Source organism: Myotis brandtii, unplaced genomic scaffold (genome assembly GCF_000412655.1).
Source record: "Myotis brandtii unplaced genomic scaffold, ASM41265v1 scaffold1160, whole genome shotgun sequence".
NCBI classification, from domain to species: domain Eukaryota; kingdom Metazoa; phylum Chordata; class Mammalia; order Chiroptera; family Vespertilionidae; genus Myotis; species Myotis brandtii.
In genome coordinates this window covers 200,963-217,740 of record NW_005354011.1, presented here as the reverse complement: position 1 = coordinate 217,740, position 16,778 = coordinate 200,963, and the positions used below count along the sequence as shown (strand labels likewise).

Genomic DNA, 16,778 nt, shown 5'->3' with positions numbered 1-16,778 from the left:
AAAACACAATATGTAATTATATATGTTTTCCGATGGTCTTAGGCGACCCCTGTGAAAGGGTCGTTCGACCCCCAAAGGGGTCATGACCCACAGGTTGGCGACCCACAGGTTGAGAACCGCTGTTCTAAAACCTAAGCCATTCTTGCTAAATGTTCAAATGATGTAAAATGTGTACATTATATATAAGGAAATAAATTTATTTTCCTAATGATATTACCTGCATTAGCTTACACTTAGTAATTTAACATATACTTGTATATATTTAAGATAGCCTCTACATATTTATTGTCATACTAGTAGCCCAGTGCACGAAATTCATGCACATTAAAAGGGAATTAATTGCCCTAACTGGTTTGGCTCAGTGGATAAAGCATCGGCCTGTGGACTCAAGGGTCCCGGGTTTGATTCTGGTCAAGGGCATGTACCTTGGTTGCAGGCACATCCCCATTGGGGAGTGTGCAGGAGGCAGCTGATCGATGTTTCTCTCTCACTGATGTTTCTAACTCTCTATTCTGTCGCCAACAATGGCTTCTTTTGGCTTCAGAGGTACTTTGTTCCAATAGTTGGTCTTTAAACATATTCTCTCCTCCCTGCTGTCAGGGGCCAGGGTGCAGGTGAATAGGATTGCTAGCTGGCAGGCCCCTGACAGCAAACTGGCCACCTGTTGATTCTGTGAGGAAAGGGGCTCCCTCCTCCCTCCTGTCAGGGTCCAGGGCGCAGGAGAATGGGGTTCCTGGCTGGCAGGCCACTGACAGCAAGCTATCCAACAGCGGATTCTGTGAGGAATGGGGCTCCCTCCTTTCTACTGTCAGGGTCTGGTTTGAAGGCCGGCCATGCCCCTTGTTGGGCCAGACCCAGAGTTCTACCACGCCGTGGCCTCCACCTCAGCAACCCAGGACTGACTGCTGCTGGGCGCTCCTGGTGCTCTGAGGGTGGGTTCTTCCCTCAGGCCACCCGGGAAACAGCTGGGGAGGGCGCAGCCCTTGGCAAAACGACCCAGGATTCAGTGGCTCCACGCTCTGAGGGCAGGTTCCTGCCTCAAACGCTGCCCTCACCGGAAACAGCTCCAGGAAACAGCTCGGGGGAGGGCGCAGCCGTTGCCAAGAAACCCCTGTAGGACTGACTGATTTCTGCTTGGTTGAGCTTCTGGCTTGATGTTATACCCAAACAGCTCTGGGAAACAGCTGGGGAGGGAGCAGCCCTTGGCAAAGCGACCCAGGATTCAGTGGGTCCATGCTCCGAGGGCGGGTTCCTGCCTCAAACCCCGCCTTCACCGGAAACAGCTCGGGGCGGGAGCAGCCGTTGCCAAGACAACCCCTGCAGGACTGACTTCCTTCCCCTTAGTTGCGATTCTGATGGTTGTGATGAACATCACCCATGGTTTTTATATAAGTAGATATACAATATACCAACTGAAACATTTGCTATATTCAATAATATAGAAAAACATCACTTTTTATAGGTATACTAAGAAAACAATTTGTACTGTGTACTTGATAGCCTTTATTAAATCCCTGATTTGCCACTACATGGCCCTATTTTAAAAATGTGACACTAAAGAGAATGGCAGGGGAAATGAAACCATATTTAAATTAATGAATGGTTGAGTTAAAACTGTGGTGAAATACATGTCAAATATAGCCATCAATGTCTAAGAATTATTTTTTAAATCCAAAGTAGAGATTACCAACTCTTCTCTACTGCTTTGAAAAGTGAGCAAAAAGTTGCCTGGCCAGGTGTGGCTCAGTGATTGAGCATTAACCCAGGAACCAAGAGGTCACTGGTTCAATTCTTGGTCAAAGCATATGCCCAGGTTGCAGGCCCAATCCCAGTAGGGGGCATGCAGGAGGAAGCCAATCAATGATTCTCTCTCATCACTGATGTTTCTATCTCTCTCTCCCTCTTTCTTCCTCTCTGAAATCAGTAAAAATATATTTTTTTAAAGTGAGCAAAAATTTAAATACCAGGAAATTTAGAATTCTGAATAAAATACTTAAAGCCAATTAGATTGAAGTTTGTTAAAGACATACTATGCTAAATCTGTTTATATAGCAAAAAATCATTTAAAAAATGTGAACAATTTTTGTTTTAATATGGCTCTTTATGCCAGGTATTCAAAAAATACGCAACACTTCATCAATACTTTATTATCTACTTTTACCAAGTGTACTTTTAAAATGTATTTGCTCTAATTACATTTCAAAAATAGTCTTTTACTTATCAAAATAAAATTGTTTTCCATCCATAAAGGAAGTTAAATGATAAACCTGTCATACTAAGAAAACATAAAAATCAAAAAATGAGCTCCTATTTTTTATTTTTTTAACTCTCAGGCTAGCAAAGATTTAAAAGATGGATAACCTTCTAGTATTAGGAAAGAAGAAATTTCATGTACTACTTATGGGAGAATAAATTGGCATAATCTTTTTTTGGATGACAGCATGGTTGTGAATTAATTTAAAATGTGTAGATGCTTTGATCCAGCAATTAATCACTTCTAGAAATTTACCCTACCAGTACACCCCCGACAAGAATGAAAGGTTGTATGTACAAGCCAACAATTTAAATGTTCCCCATGCCTTAAATATACTACAAATTCGTAATATGAAATTATGCAGCCATGAGAAAAAATAGATTAATCTATATGGAATAACATGGAAAGATGTCCATAATAAGATGTGAAAAGTGACTAGCATCCAGGGTGTTTATATGTATGTTTTAATATGTAAAGTATATAATATGTATACATATAAACAAAGAAAAATGTCAGAAAGGTGATTACTTTGGGGAGTATTAACTGAGGAAAAGTTGGCTAGAAAGACACAAGATAGAGGATTTTACTATTCAAATTTCTATGTTAACTTTAACAAGAAAAAAAACAATAAAATACTGGATTTAAAATGAACACTGCTAACTTTGTTTTTATACCTAACCCAAGAATCCAGGCCAAAACTCATTCCTTCCAGAGATGCCAGATAGATACTAATTTCCCTCAGCAGCAACTCCTCTGCCAGGGCTAGCTGCTATTTTTATCACATTGAAAGGGTCCTTGAAAATAGTCAATCCCTTGCCTACTGGCTCACTTCGATAAGGATTTCTGCAAAAGGATTACAGATCCAAGGTATAGTTGAGTCTTTCCAATATCTATTTCTACCATACTCTAAGGAATGGGTAAAAAACTCAAATGCTTACAAAAACCAGACAGGTAAAGTAAATAAATGAAGTAGGTCATGTGAGAGAGCAAGCATACCTATTCTGATGGGAACAATTGTTCCAAAGTGACTTCCTTTACTTGGGGCAGAAATAGTAAGAAAATTTACTTCACATAAAACAATGAAGAAAAGTTTCTATGTTTGTAACAGAAATATAAAAGAATCAATCAATCTCTAAGCAAAAAGGGACTTTTAACAAGAAAATGTGTAGACTTACACAGAAATTCTGTCCTGTATTATGTGATCTAGTTTTGTTTCTGGGGTAGGGTACAGAGATTTGTAACAGAAATATAAAAGAATCAATCAATCTCTAAGCAAAAAGGGACTTTTAACAAGAAAATGTGTAGACTTACACAGAAATTCTGTCCTGTATTATGTGATCTAGTTTTGTTTCTGGGGTAGGGTACAGAGACTTTTCATTATAATCACCAGTTCATTCTGTACATCAGATTATTTATTCACTTGGTTCTTAGATTCACTTGTTGATAGATGCATGTTTGTTGTTCACAATTTGTATCTTTACCTTTTTCTTCTTCCTCTTCTTAAAGGATACCTTTCAGCATTTCGTATAATACTGGTTTAGTGGTGATGAACTCCTTTAGCTTTTCCTTATCTGTGAAGCTCTTTATCTGACCTTCAATTCTGAATGATAGCTTTGCTGGATAAAGTATTCTTGGTTGTAGGTTCTTGGTATTCAGCACTTTGAATATTTCTTGCCATTCCCTTCTGGCCTGCAAAGTTTCTGTTGAGAAATCAGCTGACAGTCGTATGGGTATTCCCTTGTAGGTAATTGAGTCTCTTTCTCTTGCTGCTTTTAAGATTCTCTCTTTGTCTTTTGCTCTTGGCATTTTAATTATGATGTGTCTTGGTGTGGTCCTCTTTGGATTCCTTTTGTTTGGGGTTCTCTGCGCTTCTTGGACCTGTAAGTCCATTTCTTTCACCAGGTGGGGGAAGTTTTCTGCCATTATTTCTTCAAATAGGTTTTCAATATCTTGCTGTCTCTCATCTTCTGGCACCCCTATTATTCTGATGTTGGTACGCTTGAAGCTGTCCCAGAGGCTCCTTACACTATCTTCGTATTTTCGGATTCTTTTTTCATTTTGCTTTTCCGGTTGGGTGTTTTTTGCTTCTTCGCATTTCAAATCTTTGACTTGATTCTTGCGCTCCTCTGGTCTGCTATTGGGTGTCTGTATAATATTCTTTATTTCAGTCCGTGTATGCTTAATTTCTAGTTGGTTCTTTATCATAGCATCGAGGGTCTCATTAGTTTTCGTGACTCTCTCCTCAAGTTTATTGACAGCTTCTAGCACATTTTTGCAAGCCCTCAAAATTGCGATTTTTAGCTCTATATCCTCCATTTCTGTCATGTTTTTTTGTCTCCGCATTTTTTATGCTTTCTTGGTGCACCCCCTAGTGGTCTTTGTGCGCAGTCTTGTTCTAGTTGAGCCTTGATTGTTGTAGTTAATACTAGAGGGATTTGACCACCAGGCCGACTGGCTGTGTGAATCAGCTGTGTCTGCCGCGGAAAACTTCTGTCCTCTGGGGAGGTGCTAATCTAGCCTTTGCCTGAGGCGATCTGGCAAATGGCTCTGCGCAGGGCTTGGGCGGGGCGGGCTCAACAGGGCGGGCGGAGGGAGCCGTTATGGTGCCCTCAGTCCTGTTCCCAGAGGCTCTGCTTCTCAGAACCCCCGGAACCGCTGCAAACCTCGGAGGGAAAGCTGCCTTCCAACTGATGCCAGACACTCCCGCTTCTCCCGTTTGGGTCCGAGTCCCCAGCGATTCGCCCGTATCTGGAGCTCAGAGTCTGAGACTCCCCCCTGACCGAAAACGACAACCGCGCTCTCAGCCACCAGCCCGCTTTGCGCGCGCACCTCCGCACCTGAGTTTTTTCCACACTGCGCCTCCTCTGAGCCTCGGTGTGCTGTTATTTTTCCTTCTAGTTGAAGAGTCTCTCCTCAGCCAGCCTTCCTGTGGTTCTGGGTGATGTCCGTTCCGTCTTTTAGTTGTATTTTTGAAGTGGTTGTTTGCGGCAGCAGTCTCCGATGTTTACCTATGCCGCCATCTTGGTCTCTCCGACTTTAGTGAATTCTGTTCAAGAACATGAAATGGCCCGGCCGGCGTGGCTCAGTGGTTGAGCGTCAACCTATGAACCAGGAGGTCATGGTTTGACTCCCAGTCAGGGCACATGCATGGGTTGTGGGCTCGAGCCCCAGTGTGGTGTGTGCAGGAGGCAGCTGATCAATGATTCTCTCTCATCATTGATGTTTCTATTTTTCTCTCCATCTACCTCCCTCTCTGAAATGAATAAAAATATATTTAAAAAAAAAAGAATATGGAATGTCTTAATTCTTCCTGCTTAACAGGAGAAGGAAAAATAAAATCATTTCATATGACATCAGAACTACCCAGAGTCCACATAGAGAATTTTCTTTAGGGTCTCCCAGAGTAGGCTGAGCTGCTGCTACTCAACTCAGGATAATTAAACCAAAAGGGAATTTAATTTAGGTTCAGTATTGCATAATTTTTTTATTTAAAACAGCTAAAAATACAAAATTATTTTCCTGGAAATTACAAATTCATAGTCTTCAACTTCAAATAGGACTTCAAAGCTAACCCAACAGCCCTATGTTTAGATAGTTTTCTGCTAGAAGGGATGGGATGCTCTTTAGGGAAGAGCCTATGCCTTACTCACCTTTAACTCTCCCCACCCCCTGCTTCCCCACATCCCGGTGCTTAGCACACATCATTCACTAAATAAAAATTGCTACAGGAAGGAAGGACCAATAGACAGAATGACTTAGGGCAGGGACTGAACAGATAAAAGCTTTATGTAGCAGCATAATAACTAATTTAAGAATTTTTAAAAAGTTACACGCATATCAAAGACTTTCTCAAGAAACTTTATACTTCAGCCTATTAACTTGTCTACATAGTTATTCTGAACTAATAAGAAAACTTCAATCTTCTATTTTGTTCTGCTATACAGTGATTAAAAAGCCAATTACCTGAGATAAAAATAGCACAAAAAAAATCTATAGATGAGCCAATGTTGAAATTAATGGTATAATTTCCTAAGCTAGAACCCTTTGCTCTACTCCATCCAGCTCAGAAATTGCCTGACATCACTCTTCTCAGTATCCTCATTATCCTTGCTATACACAACAGACTTATATCTAATCTTGGTCCATTACAAATACAACCTCTAACTGCATATGGGCATTCAGCTTTCTGTTTGAAATCTCTGTCTATTCAGCTGATCATGCATACTCTGTTAAATGTCCTCTGTCTTAAATCTCAACTTTTCCATTTATATATCTTTAAGTTTGTCCCACAATCCCTTTGTTCTCCTCTCTTTTGTTCTGGAGCTAAAGGATACCTATATTAGAGATACAAGACACTTGTACACATTATATTCTCACACAATACTGTCTAACATATTAGTTTTATATAAATACATATCCTTTCAATACATATTCCCTATTTCTTGAACAACAACATTTAATTCCCTGACAACTGCCTTCAACTTCACTTTGGAATTATGAGTCACCCAAAATGCAAAATTTCCATTTGAACCATGATTCTACTCTCAGAATTCTTTAATATAAAACATAAAAATACATGAATACTATGCTTTACGTGAAACAAGGAGGAAAAAAAGTCATGTGTCACAAAGAAAATAGTTTTACATTAATATGCAAATATAAAATTTATTTTTATATATAATTAGGAAGAGATATAGACATCTAGCTCTCATGAGAGATATAATATTAAATGAAATGTTTTTTATACACATTAAAAACAGAAAAAGTACTCCTGGGGGAAGTCATATAAATTCTATAAAGTTATTTAAATTAGTCAGTTAAAAAGATCTGTAAATATCTGGAAGTCAGGTAAAACTACGTTAAGGCCCAAATGCTGACAAATAATAAACATTCTATTAAACTGTTAAGTCACCACTACCTTTCCCATACTTCAGCCAAAGCAGTTAAAAGATCCAAATTATTTAAAACAGAAGCTAGGTAAAATTACTTTACATTATAATTCTGAAAGTTGTTTAGAATCACTATCCAAGAGCATACCAAAAATAAGATTAACAATGGTCCTTCACTAAGAGAAAGGGAAGTCAAAGCATTCTAATCTAACTTAAAAGTTTCTTCAGTTTAAAAAAGAATTACTAACAGAAGAAAATATACTCACCTCTTCGATTAACTTTTCATTTGGTGATGATGTGCAAAGACAGACAAGGTAAGTTTGCTTAAAACTACCTTTTGTACCAATCTCTGGATGGTCAGAACACAGCTTTGCTAGAGCAGTTGCTTGACTTAACTGATTTGTTTTGATTAGATGTTTAATTCTCATATCCAACAAGATGGGACCCTCAAAAGCTAAAAATTCATTCACTTTAAAAAACAAGACATAATATATTATTAATATTTAGTAATAGTTCATTTGCAATAAAATACTTATAAGGAGTATTTTTTTTTTAAAGCATAGGAACTACCCATTAACATTTGGTAATAATTCATTTGCAATAAAATACTTATAAGGAGTATATTTTTTAAAAGCATAGGAACTACCCATTAACATTTGGTAATAATTCGTTTGCAATATAATACTTAAAGAGGAATATTTTTTTAAAAGCACAGGAACTACCCCAACCCTTCTTTGCAATCAACTATTACTGTTACATGGTTATAACAAAATACTTGACCTTATAAGTAAAATGATATTATATATCTAACATTTAAAAATTGCATTAAATACTTTTTGCCCCTGAGAGTACCATTTAGAATGAGGTGAATTAACTTCTTGATGATAAAATAATTTCACATTAAATTCTAATAGTCAATGTTATTAAAATTACACTACTCCATCCATACACTCCCCTCTCCCCCCTGCATTTATTCTTGAATACCAGGAGTTAGCATCCTTAGAAATTTGCAGTACTAGGGCATTACATACTATATAGACAATCACAAAAGGATGTTTGGATACTCTAGGAAATGAGATTCAACTAAAATTGTGTTTCAGTACTAATGATTGAAGTCTATCTTGCTTTAATAAGTGTTTTAGAACAAATTAAGACATAAAAATAAATTAAAAGGTGGAGGGAGTCTGCTAGAACTTCTGCTGTTTTTTTTTTAAACATCAATCAATAAACCTCAACATTTGCTTAAGTACCACTTAAGCATCATACATTTTATTCTTTTAATTTCCTAGTGCTCATTTGATCCACTAAAAATAAGAATTTCATTTTTTTTCTATTTGTGAAGAATTTAAATTTTAACAAATACAAGTTTAAATTTTTCCCTAAAGTTTTCTTTACCATGATGAAAATCATATTGAAAAATTTATTTGGTGATGGCCAACTTGAAACCTTTGGAAGGCTTTTAGTAATAAAACTTTAAATGCCCTTTAAATAAAACACACAATTTCACTACTTATGAACATACTAGAAGATATGTCTAGTATGTAATTTGCACATTAGAAGATGAAAAATGAGAAATTCTCTTCCCTTCTTTATTCTTTGCTACCCTCTAGTGTCTATAAGATAGTATGATCAATGCTCCTCAGTATTAAACCATGACCATATAAGCTATGCCAAATTTCATCTTTTTCTTGATAACTAGACCTTTGTACCTGCTACTCTATAATATTTACATTAAACTAAACCAAAAAGTATAAAGACTGAAGACAATGTTTATAAATGCCTAACTCTCTGGTACCTCTGACTATATGTCTTACATATACACGGCATTACTTTCCTTTCTTCAATATCACATGATCCTATTAGGGTCAATTGTATCTTTTCATAGCTCAGTTCACTATAAAAGCAAAATGTGTAAAGGTTTTAAATAAAAACTTTAAAGTTAAAATAAAGCTATCCTAGCTATAAATAAATCACGCACTTGAAAAAACAGCTTTAGTTTCCTAATACAATAGTTCTCTCAAAAGGAAACTCTGATACAAAGTCTGGGAATTATTTCAAATACTCCCACAATAATTCATAATCAATGAACTCTGAAGATCATGCAAAAAATTATTTACAGGTGCCAAGTATTTAAAAAAACTGATGACAATCTTAACAGGAGAACTGCAAACAGTCCCTAAAATCTCAAATAGCAGCAAGTAAGTTAGAATGACAGATTGTGCAAAATAATTTCTGTGCTAACTTGATATTTAGGAGAATATATGGTAATATAAATTTCAAAAGCATAGTTGTGTTTGTTTTTTAACATGGGAAACCACTGCCATACTTAGGGCAAAACTGATTTCAAAGAAATACAGAATATTTCCATATAGGTCATTTTGTCCAGCTCCAAGATTTGGCAGATGAGTAAACTGAGGCTCACAGAAGGCAAGTGACTTCCTAGGTTCATAAAGCCAGTTAACAACAGAACCAGGACCAGAATAATGGAATCTTCTAATTTCCAGCTTTATACAGTGGTAAGAGGAGAAAAAACAAAATCTCATTTGACTACTATATCTAATTAGAATAAGTTTATAGCAGTGAAGACAAAAAGTATAAAGACTGAAGACAAAGTTTATAAATGCCTAACTCTCTGGTACCTCCTGAAGAAGTATTTTAAAAGGAAAAAAATACGTATTCTGAAGCTCATGATTCAAATAGATCAAAAGTAGATTACATTCTAATACTCAATTGAGAACCTATCCCATCCTCCCTTGTCCATTTCTCTTCAACTGCTTTATCTCTCCTCCCCTTTCTTCCATATCTTTCTCTACTTTGCTCCAATCCAGAACATGTTTTTCTTTATAATACCACATCAAAGACTCCCTCTTTTAGAGCTTGCCAGATTTATTTTAAAAGTTTTATGATTTTTATCCTTCAGTAGCTAGTCAATGAACAATCTGAAAAGAAAATTTAAAAAATTGCATTTACAATAACAGCAGAGAGAATAAAATACTTAGGAATAAACTTTAACCAAGAAGATGAAAAATTTATACACTGGATCCTATAAAATACTGTTAAAAAAATTAAAGACACAGTACATAGAAAGATCCCAAGCTCATAGATTAGAAGACTTAATAATGTTAAGAGTTACAACTACCAAAAGCAATCTACAGATTCAATATAATCCCTATAAAAGTCACAATGGCATTTTTTGCAGAGATAGAAAAATTTATCCTACAATTATAATCTCAAAGGACCTCAAATAGCCAAAACAATCTCAAAAAAAAGAACAAAGTTGGAGGTCTCACACTTAAAGGTACAGTAATCAAAACAGTATGGCACTGGCATAAAGATAGACATATAGGTAATGCAATAAAATAGAAAGCTCAGAAATAAACCCTCACATGTATGGGCAAACGATGTTCAACAAGGGTGCCAAGACCACACAATGGAAAAAGGACAGTTTTTATAACAAATGGTGCTGGGGAAAGGATATCCGCATGCAAAAGAATAGAGTTGCACTCTTATCCTAGCTACACCACATAAAACATTCCAAATGGATTAAAGACCTAAATGTAAGACCTAAAAATATAAACTCCTAGAAGAAAACAAAGGGGAAAAGTTTCAAGACACTGGATTTGGCAATGATTCATTGGATATAACATCAAAGGATAAGCAACAAAAACAGACAAATGGAATTACATCAAACTTAACTTTGTTGCATCAAAACAGGAGACAGAATCAACAGAGTGAAAAGGCAATGTACAGAATGGGGGAAAATATTTACAAATTACACATCTGGTAAGGGGTTAACATCCAGAATATATAGGGACTCCTACAACTCAACAACAAAAAATAAAATCCTATTAAAAAGTGAGCAAAAGACTTGAAGAGATATTTCTCCAATGATATACAAATGACCAATAAGCATATAAAAAGATGCTCAACATCACTAATCATCAGAGAAATGTAAATCAAAACAGTAAGATATTAGCTCACACCCATCATAATGGCTACTATCAAAAGAACAAGTGTCTGTGAGGATGTGAAGAAATTAGAACATTTCTGCGCTATTGATGGGACTATAAAATGCTGCAACCTCTATGGAAGAACCTGAAGTTCCTCAAAAAATTAAAAAAGAACTACCAAATGATCTAACTATCCCACTTCTGGGTATGGACTCAAAAGAATTGAAAGGAGGCTACTGAAGAGATATCTGCATGCTCATATTTACAGCAGCACTACTCACAACAGCCAAGAGGTGGAAGCAATTCAAATGCCCATCAACACATGGATGAATAAACAAAATGTGGTGTACACACACACACACACACACACAAAATAAGCTATTATTCACCCCATAGAAAGGAAGGAAATCCTGTCATATTCTACAATATGGAGGACATTTGGCTAAGTTAAATAAGCCAGTCACACAAAAAAAGTAAGTATGGTATGATTCCATTTATATGAGGTATAAAGTAGACAGTCATAAATACAAAAAATAGAATGCTGGTTATCTAGGGTCTGGAAGTGGAGGGTGGGGGAAAAGGGAAGTTGTTTTGTTATACAATTTTACTTTTGCAATATAAAAAAGTTCTGGATATCTGTGTACTTCACACCAATGAACATACTTAACACTATTAAACTGTACATTTAAAAATAATTAAATTATACATTTGATGTTATGTGCTTTTTATGCATTAAAAAAATCAATTCAGCAATGTTAGTCAAAAAAAATCCAGCCCTGGCCAGTGTGGGTCAGTTGGTTGGAGCATCATCCCATACATGAAAGGTCACAGGTTCAACTGCTGGACAGAGCACATAACTGGGTTGTAGGTTCAATCCCTGGTCAGGGTGCATATGGGAGGCAACCAACCAATCGATGTTTCTCTTTCTCTCTCTCTCAAATCAATGGACATGTCCTTGGGTGAGGATTATAAAAAAATTCTAAATTTGGAAATTTAATAAAAACACAACATTTCAAGCTTTAGGTCAGTGGTTCTTAACCCCACCTGTACAATAATCTCGAACATCTAAAAAGTACTAATGCCTACAGCTCACACATAGGCTCTAATTAATTGGACTGAAGTAGGCCTCCAGCACTAGTGTGTCTAAAAAACTCTCCTGGTGATTTAAGCACAGCCAAGATTGAGACAAATGTTCTAGGTAAGTATATTTCATTGTCAAAATTACCAGTTAGAGATAGTCTTAATATTCACCCACCTCTTACCCTTTCCTGAGGAACATATTACATTTATAAGAAAGAGAAGTTTCACTTAAAGATTTCAGAATTTCTTAAGTCAAGTTGCTTGCTTTTTTATTAAGTCTGAAATTTTATGGTTATAACTGATTATGGTAAACTCCATGATCATAAATGATTTTTAGACACACTGATATAAAACATAATTTTTAAAGATTAAATATTTCATGTCCTAGGTCTACCTAGTTAGCATGTGACACTAAACATTTTTATGTGAAATAACAATTATTAGTAATTAAATTCTGATATAGTTATCCATATAAAATTATTATTAACTAGAGGCCTGGTGCATGAAATTTGTGCAGGGGGGGGGGGGGGTTCCCCCCCCTCAGCCCAGCCTGAGCCCTCTTGCAAGTCCAGGACCCCTTGCTCCTTACTGCCCACCTGCTCACTGCTCCTTAGTGTTGCCGCGGAGTCAGGAGAGGCTCCGGCCACCGCTGCTGCGCTCACCAGCCGTGAGCCCAGCTTCGGGCTGAGCAGCGCTCCCCCCGTGGGAGCACACTGACCACCAGGGGGCAGCTCCTGCGTTGAGCATCTGCCCCCTGGTGGTCAGTGTGCATCATAGTGACCGGTCGTTCTGCTGTAAGGGTCGCTTAGGCTCTTATTATATAAATTACACTCATTAAAATAGAAATATGTTTTTCTAGAATGTTTCAAGAAGCCAATGAGAGTTTTAACCCTTTTCGGTCCAACCTCGAGGCTGACTCGACAGACCAGGCGCTAGGAGCAGGTCCAACGTTGAGCAATAAGAACATTAAAAAGTTCAACATTCAATCCTGTCAATTAATTTGGACCAGATTGTTTGAATTACAAAAATAACATTTAACCCCGCAAAGGGTTAAAATCATTTTTTAGGTCCAGCTTGTGTGGCTCAGTGGTTGAGTGTCACTTATGAGCCAGATTCCTGGTTGGGGCACATAAGGGGTTGTGGGCTCAGTCCCCAGTAGGGGCATGCAGGAGGCAGCCAATCAATGATTCTCATCATTGATGTTTCTCTCTCCCTTCCTCTCTGAAATCAAATATGTATATATTTTAAAATCATTTTTAGTAAGAATAAAAATTTTGGGGTCACTATGCTTATATTTAATTATATAATAGAGTATAATGAATGTTAACAAAACACAAAATAAATACAAAACATGTCATCAGCCTGAAATTGGACAGAGAATACTTTTATAAGCTTACTGCTGTTAAGTTCTATTAGCTTAATTCTATCCAGAGTTGCTGATCCTTAAGGATCTAAGGGATCTACACAAGTAAGAGACAATATAACTTAGTAGTCATTTTTTTAAAAAACCTAAAATGGTCAATTTACTTATGTTTTATAAGAAGACAATGTCAGTTAAGAGCAAAGAAAGAGAAACAAAGCAAAGTGAAATGTGAAAAAGGAAAGATAAAAGGTTAGAAAAAGTGTATTTCTAACAGTTTTAATACATAATCTATAAAGGTGCTCTTTTAGTGACTTTGTGTAAGAAATGTCCTAACACAAAAAGCATTGTCAATTTGGAAACAGCCCAAGTGCCATCAGTAGATGAGGGAATAAAAAAGCTGTGGTACATTTACACTATGGAATGCTATGCAGCTGTAAAAAAGAAGGATCTCTTACCCTTTAAGACAGCATGGAAGGACCTGGAGAATATTATACTAAGCGAAATAAGGCAGCCAGAGAAAGATAAGTATCACATGATTTCACTTATATGTGAAATCTAATAAACAAAATAAACTGACAAACAAAATAGATCCAGAGACATGGAAACAAGGAACAGACTGACCTTCAGAGGGAAGGGGGGAGGGGGTGCCAGGAAGGGAATAACAAAAGAATTTATATGCATATATACATAACCCATGGACACCGTGTGGTGAAGGCATAGGGGGGAGGCTGTGAGGTAGAGGGGAGGAGTCAATGGGGGGAAAAAGGGGGATATCTGTAATACTTTCAATAAAAATAAATTTTAAAAAACAAACCCCAAAAAACTGTCAATAGATTTAAGTCTAGGTCTCAAAGTCACCCCTTTAGGAATTCTATATATAAACAGGTAAAGATAGACACACACATACAAACACACACACACACACACACACACTTCATATATATGTAACAAAAAGTATCCAAGAGTGAAAGGACTGGAGATTTACTATCTGAAAGCAAATGTAGCTGTGCAAGTAATAATCAGATCTGGCCTTGAAAGTATAAGTTATCACTTGCTCCATCTTCTCATCTTTTCCACCTTTCAGATATCATTACATCTTGTGTATATTAATCTATAATAATAAAAGCGTAATATGCTAATTAGACTGGACCGCCAAACGACCGGACGTTATTCCGGATGTCCTTCCAAATGAAGCCGTCGTTGTGGGGGCCGAGGCAGAGGCAGTTAGGGGTGATCAGGAAGGCAGGCAAGCAGTTAGGGGCAATCAGGCAGGCAGAGTGGTTAGGGGTGATCAGGCAGGCAGGTGAGCAGTTAGGAGCCAGCGGTCCTGGATTACGAGAGGGATGTCCGACTGCCGGTTTAGCAGGGTCGGGCCTAAACCAGCAGTCAGACATCTCCCAAGGGGTCCCGGATTGCGACAGGTTTCAGGCTGGGCTGAAGGACCCTTCCACCTCCGGCCCGTACACGAATTTCGTGCACTGGGCCTCTAGTATCTGATAAACAAGAAAGCAATTTTTCCATGTTCACTTTAAAAATGTAAAGTTTATTACTGAAATAAACACTTACAGAGTGGTTAGGGGCGATCAGGCAGGCAGGTGAGCATGTAGGGGTGATAAGGTAGGGATACAGAGTGGTTAGGGGCGATCAGGCAGGCAGGCGAGCAGTTAGGAGCCAGCGGTCCTGGATTACGAGAGGGATGTCCGACTGCCGGTTTAGCAGGGTCGGGCCTAAACCAGCAGTCAGACATCTCCCAAGGGGTCCCGGATTGCGACAGGTTTCAGGCTGGGCTGAAGGACCCTTCCACCTCCGGCCCGTACACGAATTTCGTGCACTGGGCCTCTAGTATCTGATAAACAAGAAAGCAATTTTTCCATGTTCACTTTAAAAATGTAAAGTTTATTACTGAAATAAACACTTATTTTCTCATAAAATTCTGAAGTAGATTTATAAGCACTATGAAAAGCTTAAGCTTTAGAAATTTCCTTTGAAAATGAAGGGGAGGGGAGGGGAGTTATAGGGCTTTTAGATTCAAGAAAAGACTGGCAAGTGATAAAAATACAATTTTTGCAATTGCAGATTATCCCAATATATAAGTAGAAAGGGCTGAAGAGGTTCAGTGTGACTGTAATAGAGAGCTCTCTCAGCATTTAGATTTTCAAATGATGACATGTAGAAGGAAAAGCAGGCTCAGGACCAAGGATACACTGTGAGTATGCAAAACATTATTAAAGCTAAGGCCAAGATGAATCCTAACTCACCAAAAATGTTGAGAAAAATCAAACTGGTGGAGGTGAGTAACTTTTGAGGAAAAAAAGACCTGCTGACTGGGTCTGATGATCTATTACTTATGATGACAGAGAAAAAGAAAAATTTCTCTATTTTTATGGTGGTTCTGATAATAAGCTTTACACTGAGAAGGGCAGAACAATGGAGCAAATGAAAACAGATGGTAAAATATAATTTTCAAAATGGGGCTAAAGGTACATTTTGCAAAACTGTAGACTAGAGGAATAGATATAATCCTAAGTCTCCAAATTAATTATACTAAAAACATGGCTTGTGATTGTTCAGAAAAAGAAGTGTGACTGTGAAGAGCCAAGCAGAGTCACTAAACATAAATTAAGTCACACTTCACAAAAGTTATCTCAAAATGATCACACACCCAAATGTAAAATGCAAAAGTATAAAACTTACAGGAGAAAAATATATGACATTTAAATAAAATGCCAAAAACATGGAAAACATTGGTAAGTTGGACTCCATTAAAATTTAAAACTTCTCTGTTACACACATTATTTAAAAAAAGGATAAGCCACAGGGTAAAAGAACATATTTGCGAAACTTATATCTGATAAAGTACTTGCATCCCAAATATACAAAGAACTATTAAAAATCAACAAGAAAATGAACAAACCAATTAAAAAAATAGGCAAAAAAATGTCTGAACATATGCCTCAAGAAAGATATACAGATGGCAAAAATGCATGTTAAAAGATATTCAATATAATTTGTCATTATAGAAATACAAATTAAAACAACAATGTGTTATCAGTACACACCTATTAGAATGGCTAAAATTCTAAAAACAGACAATACTGGTGAGGATTTACAGTAACACTAACTCATTTCATTGCTGGTGAGAATACACAATGGTAAACCACTTTTTTTTTTTTAACGTTTTTATTGATTTCAGAGAGAGAGAAGGGAGAGGGAGAGAGAGATAGAAACATCAATGAGAGTAA

General features: G+C 37.1%; 1 protein-coding gene across 1 annotated transcript in view; it reads right to left on the bottom strand.

The window, feature by feature from the left end:
• The window catches only part of ZNF292 (zinc finger protein 292), a 47,409-nt gene that overhangs the window by 18,203 nt on the left and 12,428 nt on the right, over window positions 1-16,778 (bottom strand). The window contains exon 5 of the mRNA XM_014528480.1: window positions 7,410-7,612. Within this exon, the coding sequence (XP_014383966.1) occupies window positions 7,410-7,612 (203 nt within the window). The remainder of the gene's footprint in view (window positions 1-7,409; window positions 7,613-16,778) is intronic.